The sequence below is a fragment of the Lonchura striata genome, chromosome 22, assembly GCF_046129695.1.
Source record: "Lonchura striata isolate bLonStr1 chromosome 22, bLonStr1.mat, whole genome shotgun sequence".
Taxonomy (NCBI): domain Eukaryota; kingdom Metazoa; phylum Chordata; class Aves; order Passeriformes; family Estrildidae; genus Lonchura; species Lonchura striata.
In genome coordinates, this window is record NC_134624.1 from 5,960,842 (window position 1) to 5,975,792 (window position 14,951).

At 41.8% G+C, this 14,951-nt stretch overlaps 1 protein-coding gene across 2 annotated transcripts in view; it reads left to right on the plus strand.

The window, feature by feature from the left end:
- The window catches only part of MAN1B1 (mannosidase alpha class 1B member 1), a 42,236-nt gene that overhangs the window by 12,139 nt on the left and 15,146 nt on the right, over positions 1–14,951 (plus strand). For both annotated transcript variants that reach the window (XM_021533638.3, XM_021533639.3), the window contains exons 7-9: positions 1,781–1,929; positions 2,541–2,729; positions 3,566–3,756. In XM_021533638.3, coding sequence (XP_021389313.1) covers positions 1,781–1,929; positions 2,541–2,729; positions 3,566–3,756 — 529 coding nt within the window. The remainder of the gene's footprint in view (positions 1–1,780; positions 1,930–2,540; positions 2,730–3,565; positions 3,757–14,951) is intronic.

The window sequence follows — 14,951 nt, forward strand, 5'->3', positions numbered from 1 at the left end:
GAATATTTATTACATGGGGCCTATAAATTTAGCTTCTCTGTGGGGGTAAATACATACATGCATACATTGTGTATACATACGTATGTGTGTATCTGGTAGAATTTGAGGGATGTTTTAATAAACTTCCTGGTCTTTATTTCTGTACTAAAACCTCTGTGCCATACAGCCACTGGAGATTTTGTGCCTATCACTCTTGGGTCGTTTGTCTCTATGTTCCTTGCTTGTGTTTTCTCACACCTAATACTAATATTTCATATATGGATTTAAGAAGGCTCTTTCTGTAAGGAATCCATGGGTGGAGAAAGGGAGTGCTCAGTACCTCTTTCCTGAATAGTTTTGTTGTCTGTATAGTTGTATAGTTGAGAGTTATTCTTGAAATGACCATGCTAGAAAACTTTTGAACAGATTTAAAAAACTAGGCCAAAAATTTTGCAGTTCTGTTGCAAAAAACTTAAATGCTTAATTAGCATTTAAGACAATTTTTTTGTTGTTGGTTGTTTGGGATTTTTTTTTTTTTTTTTTAATGCAGAGGGATTTTTAATGGTATTTAAAGCTTTCTGGAACTGTATATATTTAACCATGGTCAATAACCATCTTTGTAAACTTTTATTAAACTTGCAGATTTTTATCTCATGATAGGAAGGACAGATGTCAAGTTGTCAGTATGTTCATCTTTTTTTTCCTAAAACAATAATTTTGAACTGAGTGAGAGTTTTTAGATGTGTTGAAACTGGGCTTTTGGTGAGGGGTTCTTTCTATTTTATATCAGTTCTGCTGACTGCCTTAGAGAGCTCCTGGGCTTTCTTCTGAATAAAAAACGCTATGTAAATGCAAGTTCTGTTTGAGGTTGCTAGTCTTTCTTAGCAGCTGGTGAATGCAAAAGGTTCTGTGGCAAAGAACTCTGCCTTTGCTGTTATACTACTGACAACACTGACTGAAGGTTTTTAGTAGTTCTTCTCAATATGCCCAACATCCTGTATTTGCTCAGTGTCCAAGACTGAAGGGTGCAGAGGCATCCATTGGCTTCAGAGTTTATCTCCTAAGGAATGCCTTCCATTTCTGGCAAACTGATTATTCTGCTTCTCTCAAGCAGGAGTTTCCAGAAGCTGTGAGATCACTGAAATAGCTCAGCCTCCAATTGTGAGGGCTAAGCTAACTCACATGCACCATGGAGACCCTGTGCCAAAGCAGTCATTGAGAGATGCTGCTGCTAAGCTGATTGATGAACCTAATATAGCTTTTTTTTTAACCTTTCTTTTGAATCAGTAGTGTGATAAACAACCATTTTTGTTTCTAGAGAAAAAGATTGCAACATCTTGCAAGAAGCAGGCTCCTGAGGACATTGTTATGCTAAAGCTATTATCTGAAAATGTTACCTGTTATCTTGCTGGATAATGGCTTTGGTTGAAAAAGATTTAACTGAAACTAGAAGGCTTTGTGGAAGTGTAACTAATTATCTGACAAGTCAAATGGATGGAATTGAAACACTGGACTATATTAATAAAAAATTCTTCTATTTCTTATTTTCTTAAACTATTAAGGATTTTCTGTTTTGGTGGATATTTCTGTCTGTATGCATCTGTGGTGTATGCTAAATAAGAATTAAGCCAATGGTAATGAAACTTCTTCCAGCATGTGCTCTTCATTTTAATTTTTCACCTAAAATTATCATCTCTGTAGACAAGTACAAGTAACTGTAATGGATATATGGAGAACTCATGTCTTTAGTTGTTGGAACATGCCAGAAGTTCATAACTGAACTACCTTTTATGCTTTGCAGAGTTTGAAGAAGCAAGAAAATGGGTAGCAAATGATTTAGTATTTGATAAAAATGTGGATGTGAACCTGTTTGAGAGCACTATCCGTATCCTGGGTGGCTTGCTGAGCACTTACCACCTCTCTGGAGATAGCCTTTTCCTGGAAAAAGCTGTGAGTGTCTGGCCTTACAAATGAAACTAGGTTATGTATTTCATATTGGACAAAGTTGAGGGAAGATTCTTCAGGAAGTTAAATGTTGCAGGTTTTTAACAGTTTCATAAAGTGGTAGGAAAGGCATTTACCATTCAGTTTTGAAGCCTGCACTTTTGCTGTCTGTACAACCTCAAAGCTTTGCTGTGTTTGTCACCTCCTTGTATGTCTGCTCTTCTGCTGATGAATGGCTGACCATCATAAAGTTCATGAAACAAAAGAAGAAATAAATGATTGGCAAAGGGTAATAGTTGTTTTTTTATTGCCCTTTCTGTGTGTCTTAACAGTATCAGCACTTCATCAGATTAGTTAGATCAGCCAGTGACTGCATGATAGGGATTGCAGCCTCAGATGATGCCTGCAGTGCTAAGGACAAGGTGGAAACTCTGCTCATTACTATGAATAAGTTAATGACTTTTTAAATTTCTTTAATTGCTTGCACCATCTAAAACTAAGCTGCTGTTCTATCTTTTCCATCTGCTTTGTGAAGAAAGTCTAATGGGATGTCCATTTATATATATGTATTTTTGGTTTGACTCTTGTTTTGTCCTGTGCTCCGGGGTTTTCTTTAGAAAGACATTGGAAACAGGCTTATGCCAGCATTCAAGACCCCCTCCAAGATACCATATTCTGATGTCAACATTGGTCGGGGCACTGCACATCCCCCTCGCTGGACATCTGACAGCACTGTGGCAGAGGTGACCAGCATTCAGTTGGAGTTCAGGGAGCTCTCTCGTCTGACTGGAGATGAGAAATTCCGGGTATGGAAGAATCAGTTGATATCGCTCTCTTTTTCCATTTCTCTGCAGCTCTACCACTGACTCTCCACCAGTACTCACAGTCTCAGGAGTTTATAAGTTATGATAAATAAATTGGGAAACTCTAGACAAGGGAAGAAAAAGAAACAAAATATTCCATTATTTTATTGAATACCAGAAGTAGTAGTGGAGATGAGTAATTTTTTTTTTCCCTCAGAAACAGCATTTAATTAGAAAAATAAAAATTTCTGAGTGTGGTTTCTTGATACTGTTTTCTATATGCAGAGAACAAAACTGAAATGTTACCATCCAAGGAACTAAAATGTCACTCAATAGTTAAGAGTCTGAGAGGATGGAAAAGTTAGTTGAAATAAAAAAAAAATTCAGAGAAACTAAGTATTTTCCATTTTTCTTTTTGTTTGCTGATGTTGTTATTTTGAACTGTATCCACAGCTCAGTGTTGATGAATGCAGTAATTTAAAGACCCTTAGCTATTGCTAAATGGATTCATGTAGTTGATTTTTTGCTGGACTTCTACTTTGCAAGTCTGAGTAAATCTGAGTACTGTAGTACTCGCTTTTGAGTGGGCTTGCTTTCAAGGAAAGGAAGCAGTTATAATTGCTTCAGAGTACTTGAACATAACCAGAATATCATGTTTTGAGAGTCCAGAAGTCTGAAGTCTTGAATTTATTTAATATATTGCTCTAGCTGAACTTGATGTCCCTGATGCTAATTTGGGGAAGCAAAGTTACAAATTTTTTAATGTGCTATAGTGACTAGACACAGTTCTGTACCTCATTCATACCTATAATTTATGTTTTCCACTTCCTTTCTTCTAGAAAGCTGTAGATGAGGTGATGAAGCATGTTCACATCCTCTCAGGGAAAAACGATGGCCTAGTGCCTATGTTCATCAACACCAACAGTGGGCAGTTCACCCACCTGGGAGTCTACACTCTGGGAGCCAGAGCTGACAGCTACTACGAGTATCTGCTCAAGCAGTGGATTCAGGGTGGAAAGAAAGAAAATGAGTAAGTTCTTTACACTTCTCATATTGGTGTGATAATTATGAAATGAACAGGGCTTATGCCTTTATTAATGTTCACTCTTTATTAAAAAGATCAGCTCGGCAGGGGGCCCGACACGGAGCTTGCCCCGCTGTTGTAGCTTTTCCAGGTAGCTGAAGGGTGAGGAGGCATGCAGAGTCTGTTGCTGAAGTCCCAGCAGCAGCTGTCCCCTCTCCTTTCCTCGTGGTAACACCAGGAAAATCTTGCCTCTTTGTTCCTGCTTTTCACAGCCCACTCTAGTCTTGTCCTCCATAGGTTATGGTGACAGCTCAAACGTTGATTGGGGGATGTTTTCCTCTTCGTCAGCCAGTGTATTTTACCTGTTCAGCCCCCTCAACTGTGTTTAGTTCTTCATTTAGGCGTGTCCATATCCCCCAAAACATGCTCCCATGGACCCATAGGTTTCCCTATTTGCATCTTAGTCCTAGAATGGCAGCATGGGTGGGGGGTAGGTGATCTTCCAGGTGGTTTAGAGAAAACAGAGCAACTAGGTAATTAACATTTCAATATCGGTACTTAACTAGAACTAGCAACTGTTCCAGTGTTGCCATAGGAACCAGGAAGGCCCTGTCCACACCTGCGACCCTGGCGGCTTTGGGAACTTTGTTTATTACAAATCCCTCCTCTAGTCCTTTGATCGGGCTTAAGCCCACATCACCTTACAGTCTCTGGCTTTTGAGGGCTAACTTCTTTTGATAATTCTCCCATTCTCTAGAAACTAAGACTTAATAAGATTTTAACTAGAAATTTTTCAGTTAACTTCTTTGGCTAATGGACGCTTATTCTTATTAAACAATTACAAAGTACTTAAACTTTTACTATGGTACTTTAACTCAGAAATGGTTATTTAACACCTTACTGTATATCAGTTCCTAGCAAGTCTTCTTTAAAGTTAATTTTAAGTCCTCTGTTCTCTTAATTACCGTCCATAAACAAGAGGAGGTGGGTGACCCTGTTGGGTCTGGTCTGGCATCTGGGGGTGGTACTGGTCCTTTGACTCTGGTGACATGGGTCCAGCCTTTTTCTTGGGTTCAAAATGCAGTGTGTTTAGTGAGCAGCATGTGGAAAGGTCCTTTGAATTTGGGGGTTAATGGAGTCGTGATGTTCTGGGACTTTATTAAGACCCAATCCCCAGGACTGATGTTGTGGGCATTGGTATCTGAGATAAGTGGAAAATCATTTGTTCACTGTGATATACTCGCTTACCTTGGTTTGCATAAGAATGTACTGGTGTGTCTTTGAAATGCTTATTTGCTTACAAGGTGATAAGGAGGTTGAGATTAGAGTCCTGGGTGTGTGTATCTGGTCTGCTTGCTGTATCTCAAAAGAAGAGACTTAGAAGCTATCACAACGACCAGACTCAGACTACATCTGGAGAGTCACGCCTGCAAGGAGAAGGGGGGGGATAAAAGGAAGGTTGAGACAGAACATTTTTGCGCGCCATTAGTGGAGTAGGAGACTCCCCGGCCGCCCAGCGCTGTGCTTTGCCTGCCTTACTCGCTTGCTATTTTCAATAAAATTGCTTTATTGAATTAAGACACTTCAAATTGTCGTGTCACAATTTATAACAATTTGGTGCCGTGACTCGGATGGAGAAGTAGATCAGTCGCTACGGGACGATCGGGAGGCGCCCCGCCCTTATGGCGGCCCAGCTGCCCCAGGCTTTCTGATCACTCTCCACCGACGAACCTAAACTGAGTAACGGGCAAAGGAGAACCGGTTACCCCTGTAATCTTTGTGCACGAAGAACCAGCGAAGACGCAGGACGCGTGAGTATAGGCCGGTTTCCCGCTCGGTTTGGGGTGGTTTTCCCGGAGTGCTGTGTGAGAGAGGTCTCGTGGAGACCAAGTGAGTGCGGACTCTGTATTAGTGCGTTTTCCATTCCCCGTGAGGGGCTGGGCCACGAACCAAGGGAGCACGTGTGTGAGAAATTGAGTGCACTCCAGAAGATGGGACAGAGGAAAAGCAAGCCCTCTGGTCCCATGGGAGAGGGGACCCACGCTAAGCTTCCCCAGATTCCCAGGGATAGCCCCTTGGGTTTGATGATAATTAATTGGGATGCTTTCCCATCTAGAAAAGGGAAAGACAAAGTTAAAATGATACATTATTGTATGGAAGTGTGGGGGGGGAAACAAATTAGGGGAGACCATTTGTATTGGCCGGTATTCGGGTCCTTTGAGGATTGGATTTGTCAGGCTCTAAATATATATGTTAACTCAAAGGAAGCCTTTGATTCAGAAGAGAGCGAATATGCTTCCCTGTGGACAGTTGGGGAGACAAGGACAAAACTATTTGCCTTATCAGCCAGGGAAAAGAACAAGAAAAACAAGGAGGAAGATAATATGCCCCCCTACGTTCCTCCTCCATATATTCCTCCACTCCCACCTGCTAGTCAAAATATATATCCCCAGCTGCCTGCGGACCCGGTTGGCCCCGGGGTCCCCACGGCTCCTTCAGACTCTGATGATGAGGCAGAGAGTGGAGGAACAAGGGAAAACAATCGTAGGGTAACTAGAAGTCAGACTAGGAAAAAGGAACAGGAATTGGGGATGTTTCCCCTAAGAGAACAAAGCATTGGTATGATCCCGAATCCCCAAGCGGGACAGGAAGGTCAGCCACCCCAAATAGCAGGGGTTGCCTATGTAACTGTGCCTTTAGACTCTGGGCAAGTCAGGGACTTTAAGAAGGAAATGGGACATTTGTTGGACGATCCTCTAGGAGTGGCAGAACGGTTGGACCAATTTTTGGGGCCCAATGTGTACACATGGGAGGAGTTACAGTCAATACTAAGGATTTTGTTCACGGCAGAGGAAAGGAGGATGATAAGGGAAACGGGTATGAGGATATGGGATGATGAACACCACCAAGGACCCTTAGCAGATATAAAGTGGCCCCTACAAAATCCCCAGTGGAATAACCAGGATCCCTTGCATCGCACTCACATGGGTGATTTGCGAAACATCATCATTCAGGGAATAAAACAATCAGTTCCGCGGGGGCAGAATGTGAAGAAGGCTTTTGGATTACAACAAAAAAAAGATGAGGATCCCACGGAATGGTTAGAGCGCTTAAGGAAAGCCTTCCGCTTGTATTCTGGGATAGACCCTGATATCCAGGAGGGAGAGGCGGTGTTGAAAATGCAGTTTGTGGCAAATGCATGGGTAGATATTAGGAGGAAACTAGAAAAGTTGGACGGATGGCAGACTAGAGGATTAGAGGAGCTCTTGAGGGAAGCGCAGAAGGTTTTTGTGAGAAGGGAGGATGAGAATTTCAAGAGACAGGCGAGGATTATGGATGCAGTTGTGCGGGAAGGGCCTAACCCTAATTTCCGTGCAAGGAATGTAGAACAAAGGGAGAATCGGGAGCAGAGTTATATTTCTAGGGAAGGAAAAGAAAGAGGTCGTGAAATTGTCTGCTTCTACTGTGGAAAGAAGGGACATATGAAGAGGGGATGCAGACAACGGATAGCGGATGAGAAGGCCTTTAAGGAAGATAAGGGGTGTCAAGGGCTCTATTTGTTGGGGAAGAAATATCATAAGGAGCCCTTGGTAAAGCTTAAAGTGGGACCCCAACAACAAGTGATGGAATTTTTAGTGGATACCGGGGCTGAAAGATCCACGGTGCAAGCCTTGCCACTTGGATGTAAAAAGTCATCTGACACTGTACATGTAATTGGGGCAAAAGGAGAGCCCTTTGAAGTATCTGTTATCAAGGATGTGATGGTAGAAACTGATTCCAAATTTGGTATAGGTTCTTTACTACTGGTACCTGAAGCAGATTACAATTTATTAGGGAGAGATCTGATAATAGAATTGGGTATTAATTTAGAAGTTGTAAATAAAGAATTACAGATAAAGCTCTGCCCTTTAAGGGTAGAGGATGAAAAGAAAATTAATCCTGAGGTGTGGTATACCCCAGAAACGGTGGGGAAATTGCAGATTAAGCCTTTCTCAGTGGAAATAAGTGATCCTGGCAAACCCGTAAGAATAAAACAATACCCTACCCTATCCCTAGGGAGGGAAAATTAGGACTAAAACCTGAAGTAGATAGGTTATTAGAAAAAGGGCTTTTAGAGCCCTGTATGTCTCCCTTCAGTACTCCCATCCTGCCTGTAAAAAAGTCAGATGGGTCCTACAGATTGGTGCATGATTTAAGAGAAATAAATAAGAGGACTTTGGCCCTGTTTCCGGTAGTTGCAAATCCATAAAAAGATTTAAAGGTAATTGAATCCGGACCACTAAGTAACTCCTGGTCTGCACAAGCTTGTGAATTATATGCAGTACTCAGGGCTTTAAGGTTATTAAAAGGAAAAATTGGAACAATATACACAGACTCTAAATATGCATATGGGATAGTGCACACATTTGGAAAATTTGGGAAGAGAGGGGACTTATAAACTCACAGGGAAAAGATCTAATTCATCAAGAGCTGATTGTCCAAGTTTTAAATGCCTTAAGGGGCCCGGCTCAAATTGCTGTGGTCCACTTAAGGGGACACCAGAGAGGATTGGACTTTAGAAACAGGGGAAATAATTTAGCTGACCAAGAAGCCAAGAAAGCAGCCCTACGAACTCGGGGGGACATGGGGCAGAGCGACACTGTATCTGTGGACTCCCCCAAAGAAAAATGGCAAATATATAGTTTTACCAGTCAAGAAAAGGAAAAATTACAAAAGATGGGAATTGAGGAGGGGTCTGAAGGGCAATGGAAGCTCCCAGATGGGAGAACTGTTTTACCTAAAAGCAAGGCCTCAGAAATTTTGCAAAGATTGCATGACCAGACTCATTGGGGAACTCAGGCATTAGTAGATCAATTTGCCACTAAATATATGAGTATTGGAATCTATGATTTGGCTAAAAGAGTAGTGGGAGATTGTCTGATCTGTCAAAAAGTAAACAGAAAACATCTTAGGGAAAGGCCCATGGGAGGAAGGGAATTAGCTCACAGGCCTTTTGCCAAAATACAAATAGACTTCACTGAATTGCCTAAAGTGGGTAGATATAAATATTTGTTAGTAATAGTAGATCATCTCACCCATTTTGTAGAAGCTTACCCCACTACTCGGACTACTGCTCAGACAGTGGTCAGAATATTATTAAAAGAAATAATCCCTAGATATGGGATAGTAGAAACAATAGATTCTGATAGGGGACCCCACATGCCATATGATTTGGAGGAACCCCGAGACCACCCCCAGTTGAAGGACTATAAAATAACCTCATATATTATTGCCTTAATGAAACACCGCAATGAACTTTGGGAAAAAGGAATCATTACGCAAAGACCCCCTTTAGATTTAAAAATACATAAAATGCACCCAGGAGACTATGTGTTAATAAAATCCTAGAAAGAATCTACACTAACCCCACAATGGGAAGGTCCTTATCTTGTGTTACTCACTACAGAAACTGCAATTCAGACTGCAGAAAGAGGATGGACACATGCCAGTCGAGTAAAAGGACCAGTTAACAACACTGTGTGGCAAATAACCAGTCCTCCCGGGAACCTGAAATTGAAGTTACAGAGAAACTAATGGACTCTTATCAGATTGAATACACATCAGACTTATATTACTTAGATAGTGGACTAAGTAGTAATTCAAGTGTTAGAGTAAAGTGTAAAAATCAAAATTGTAATTGCTATCCTTTTGTATGCTATATCTGTAAGGTGTGTAGGGAACGGTGGTGGTCACATTGCAACAGAGGGTATCCTCCACGAGGAACTTGCAATTCCTGTTAGAACGTACAAAGAGAGATTACAGCTTGGGTACTGACCTGTAAAGTGACTAGAGGGGAAATCCGATTGGAATCTAAAGAGTGGTGGGAAATTTTCTCAAAGGGCATTCACCCAGACTATTACTGCTACCATACAAACGAGCCGAGCCCATTTGTGGCAGAGATCATAGAAGGCCTTTGTAAGAAAGACCTAAAAGGGGTCAGTTGTACCGCACCAGAGGTAAAAGATCAGAATTGGCGTTCTTATTCCATGCGGCAAGGCACTAGAGGGCATAAATCCCCTCCTGAAGAATACTCTTGCTGCCGAGAAGATGGTACACCCTGTGGCTCGAAGCACCCGAGTCGACGGGCGAGGCAGAGGAGTAAACAGCTGTGGAGGAAGGAGCCCTCAGGATGGAATACGCAAGCAATATTTGCAGAACTACCCCAGGACTGGGAGTAACAAAGGCAGAAATAGTTTTTGGGCTCAAGGGTATTTTGGTGACAACCAGCTAATAGAGGGAAAGAAGTCACAAGGGTATAATGGTTGCAGTGTGAGAAACCAGACCCCACATGCCATTTGCTTACTGCTTGTGATTTTCCTTTGTATATCTTGTAATACTGCGGAAATAACAACTCATGAACCTTTCAAGTGGACTTTAGGAAGATGGGAGGATTCACGAGTTATAAGGAGCAATACTACAGCTGGAGCTCCCACTTTCCAGTTACCTGTGGCATCCTTAGGTACTCGTTGGGGTTCCCATTGGGTTTCATCGTTTTATATGTGTCCTGCTTCGAATCCTGGTAAAGGGTATTGCAATAGTCCTGGACAATATTACTGTGCATATTGGGGTTGTGAAACAATAGCTGGTACATGGGACCTCCCCACTCCTGATCCATACATTAAGGTGGTCTGGAAGCCAGATGGTTGTATTCCTCCCGGCTACTGGACAGGTCATAAACCCCCAGAAAATATTTGCAGGAATATACAAATTACTGCATTAAGGCCAGAGGATAGTATATGGTTAATTGGAAAAACTTGGGGCGTTCGTTTATATTTGGCTGATTTTGGCAATTTTGGTAGCTTAATATTTATAAAGAAGGAAATTGTGCCCCCTGATCCTGAACCTGTAGGGCCAAACCCAGTGTTATTAGAAAAGGAGGTTGTTTTAGCCAACCAAACAAAAGAAAGGGATCAGACCCAGAATAAAATTCAGAATGAAAACACTTCAGGAGACAAACAGGAAAAAAACCCAGGAGGGTAATATACTCTGGAAGGTTATGAAAGCGAGTTATGGTGTCCTAAATAGAACCAACCCAAAACTGACGGAAGACTGTTGGCTGTGCTATAATTTAAGACCCCCATTTTATGAAGCCATAGGGGTCACTGCAAAGCCCAGAAGAGTGAATGGAACTAATCCGAATCAGTGTTTGTGGAAAAAGGGTAAAGAGACAACACCGGGGCTTACCTTGGCTCAGGTAACAGGGAAAGGGAGATGCATAGGAAAAATCCCAACACAAAGAGAATACCTTTGTGGAGTAATAGAAACAGGTAGAAAGAAACCGGCTGACTGGCTATTGCCAGCAGCTAACACTAAGTCGGTCTGTAACACTCTGGGTGTCACACCGTGCATCTCACTGAAACTGTTTAATCCAAGCCAAGACTACTGCATCCAGGTAACGATTATGCCCAGAATTACCTACCATACAAGTGACTACATATATGAACAACAAACTGTGCCAGAACACCATCTAATGAAAAGGGAACCCCTCACTGCCTTAACTATTGCAACTCTCCTTACCATCGGGGGAATAGGAGCTGGAACTGGGGTGGCATCCCTAGTAAATCAACAAAAGGAATTTAAAGCATTAAGAATTTCAGTAGATGAAGATCTGAGTAAAATTGAGCAGGCCATCGATGGATTGGTAAAATCATTAAGGTCCCTATCTGAGGTGGTGTTGCAGAACAGAAGGGGTTTAGACTTGCTATTATTACAACAAAGGGGATTGTGTGTAGCCCTGAAGGAGGAATGCTGTGCATACGCTGATCATACTGGAGTTGTTACAGACACCATGGCAGAATTAAGGAGAAGATTAGAGCAGAGAAAGAAGGAAAGAGAGGCACAGCAAAGTTGGTATGAATCATGGTTCAATCAATCTCCTTGGTTAACTACCTTGTTATCCACCCTTGCAGGACCTCTGATACTGATAATATTGGGACTGACCTTTGGGCCATGCATCTTCAATAAGGCAATAAAAATAGTGAAGGGACGCTTAGAGGCAGCACATTTAATGCTCATTAGGGCAAAATATGAACCCATACACAATGTAGATGAGACCCTAATACTAAGTCACCAAGAGTTACAAAGATTCAGTGAACAAAATAAAGATGAACAAGAAAAAGGGGGGAATTGAGATAAGTGGAAAATCATTTGTTCACTGTGATATACTCGCTTACCTTGGTTTGCATAAGAATGTACTGGTGTGTCTTTGAAATGCTTATTTGCTTACAAGGTGATAAGGAGGTTGAGATTAGAGTCCTGGGTGTGTGTATCTGGTCTGCTTGCTGTATCTCAAAAGAAGAGACTTAGAAGCTATCACAACGACCAGACTCAGACTACATCTGGAGAGTCACGCCTGCAAGGAGAAGGGGGGGGATAAAAGGAAGGTTGAGACAGAACATTTTTGCGCGCCGTTAGTGGAGCAGGAGACTCCCCGGCCGCCCAGCGCTGTGCTTTGCCTGCCTTACTCGCTTGCTATTTTAAATAAAATTGCTTTATTGAATTAAGACACTTCAAATTGTCGTGTCACAATTTATAACAGTATCCAGAGGGGAGGTTTGGGGGGAGATACCCCTTCTTTCTGAGGCCTTCTAGGGATTTTCCTATGATTTTTAAATATTTCTGAGTTGCTGCCTCCACTTCTAGATAATCTGCTGTACTGAAAGGGGTGATTAAAAAAGGGAGTCCAAACATCATTTCATAGGGAGAGACCCCTGCGTTGGACCGAGGTCTTGTTCTGATGTGCAAGAGAGCAAGAGATAAACATCTGAGCCAATTTTTTTCCCTCAGAAAAAAAATTTTGTCTCTTCAATTAATTTGGTTATCACATTTTTAAGAGTTCTATTCATCCTTTCTACTCTTCCAGAGCTTTGAGGATGCCGTGGGGTGTGCAATTTCCACCTTATCCCCAGGGCTTTTCTTACTTGATGTAAAGTTCGAGCGACAAAATGTGGGCCTTGGTCCGAGTCAGTGTTATTGACTAGTCCGTATTGAGGTATGATGTTTTTTAGATTATTCTTGCAACTTCTTGCGCGGTTCCTCTTTTGGTTGAGAAAGCCTTCACCCAGTGAGTGAGATGATCTATGATCACTAGTAAATGCTTGTACCTCTGCACAGAGGGATTTCAGTGAAATCTACTTGTATGTTTCAGAAAGGTCTTAAAGTTTTTTAAAGTCTTAAAGTTTTCCTCCCCCACATGCTGTTTTTCTCATTACCTTTTGGTCAGTTTTCAGGCAGATTGCACACCCTCCTGTGACTGCCTTTGCCAGATCATACACTTCAATACATAAATTCTCCCGTAAGAAGTGGTCACACAAACCTTGGATTCTCCAGTGGGTTAGTTCATGTAACTCTACTAGCAGTCTTCGAGCTAGGGCTTTATTTTGGAACTTACGCCCATCAGGAGTTAACCATTCTCTTTGTTCCCCTTGATGTAATTCTAGTTGTTTTATTATTTTTAATTCTTTTTCACTGAAACTTGGCTCTACTTTTCTTTCTCTACTTGGTCCTATTTCTATTCTAAAAGCTTTTACTGGACTTCTTGAGTCTAAGTCTGCTTCTTTAGCTATCTGATCTGCTAATCAGTTTCCCTTTTCTTCACGAGTGTTTAATTTCTGTTGTCTTTTTATATGCACCACAGCTATCTCTGTGGCCTTTTTGTAAGGATTCTAATACTAGTTTTTATCAGCTTCTCATGTACCAGGTTCTTCCCTTTGGAGTTTAGGTAGCCACACTCCTCCCAAATTTTTCCGAAAGTATGGATGATTTCAAACACATATTGCAAGTCTGTGTAAATAGTTCCTTGGTCTCCCTCTAACAGGTCTAATCCTCTTTTCAAAGTGTAGACTTCACAACACTGGGCTGACCAGTTTGAGGGCAGTTTCCCTTTTTCTGCGACTTTCATGTGTTCCCCATCTATGACAGCATATCCTGAGGCTTTTTTCCCTCCTACTACTCTTGAGGACCCATCTACAAAAAGGAATCTCCTGTATGGCAGGGGTACATTTTCTAAATCCTCTCTCACCTTGGTCTGTAGATTTTTGAGTTCAACACAATCATGTTCTTGATCAGCCAGGGGTTCTCCAGTGAGAAATTGTGCAGGATTTAGACATTTGGAGGTGACTAACTCTTAGTCACCTGTGTTCATTAAGATGATCTCATACCTTAATATTCTAGAGTCAGTCAACCATTGCTGTGCTTTTGTCTTAGTACCGTTTTGAGATTGTGGGGCATGTGGACTTCAATTTTTCTTTGCAGGGTCAACTTTTGGGCTTCTTCTATTACGATGGCTGCCGCTGCGATTACTTGCAGACAAGTCTGCCATCCTCTAATCACTGTGTCTAGTAGTTTTGAGAGGTAGGCTATTGGCTTTTTATGTCTCCCCCACTCCTGAGTTAATACCCCATATGCAATTCCCCCTTCTGTGCTCACAAACAGGTTAAACTCCTTCTTAAGGTCAGGCAGGCTTAGAACAGATGCCGAGGATAGTTTATTTTTCAAATCTTGTAGCTGTTCCTCATCCTCTTCTGTCCACTTTACAGGCTAAGAGTCTACTAATTAATCATAAAGGAACTTCACACTTTTGGTGTATTGATCTAACCACAGCTTACAATAACCAAACAGGCCTAGTAGCTTCCTTACATCTCTTGGTCTTGGGAGCTTGGATAGACAGGATACCTGAGATTCTCAGGACTTTGTTTTTTATACCCTTCTCAAATTATATGGCCTAGGTAGGTCACTTCTGATTCCACAAATTGTAGATTTTCTTGGGATGCTTTTAGACAGTTTTCTCCCAGGAAATTTTGGAGTCGAACTCTGGTGTTTTTGACCAGTCTAGCTCTTCTCTAGATACTAATCTACATACTGTAAGATCTGAATATTTTCCTCAGGGGTGAACTGCCCTAATAGTTCCTCTAGTTCCTCTCGCCCAAAGAGGTCTGGGGATTCTGTAAACCCCTGTGGGAGACGTGTCCACCTTAGCTGCTGCTTTCTCCTGTCAGGATCTTCCCACTCAAATGCAAACCAGTTACTACATTCTTCTGCTAGCAGGCATGCCCAGAAGGCATCTTTTAAATATACAACTGTGAACCAGGCATGCTCTCTTGGAATGTGGCTTAAAAGGGTATAAGGGTTGGATACCACAGGGTGTCTGGTAATAGTTTTCT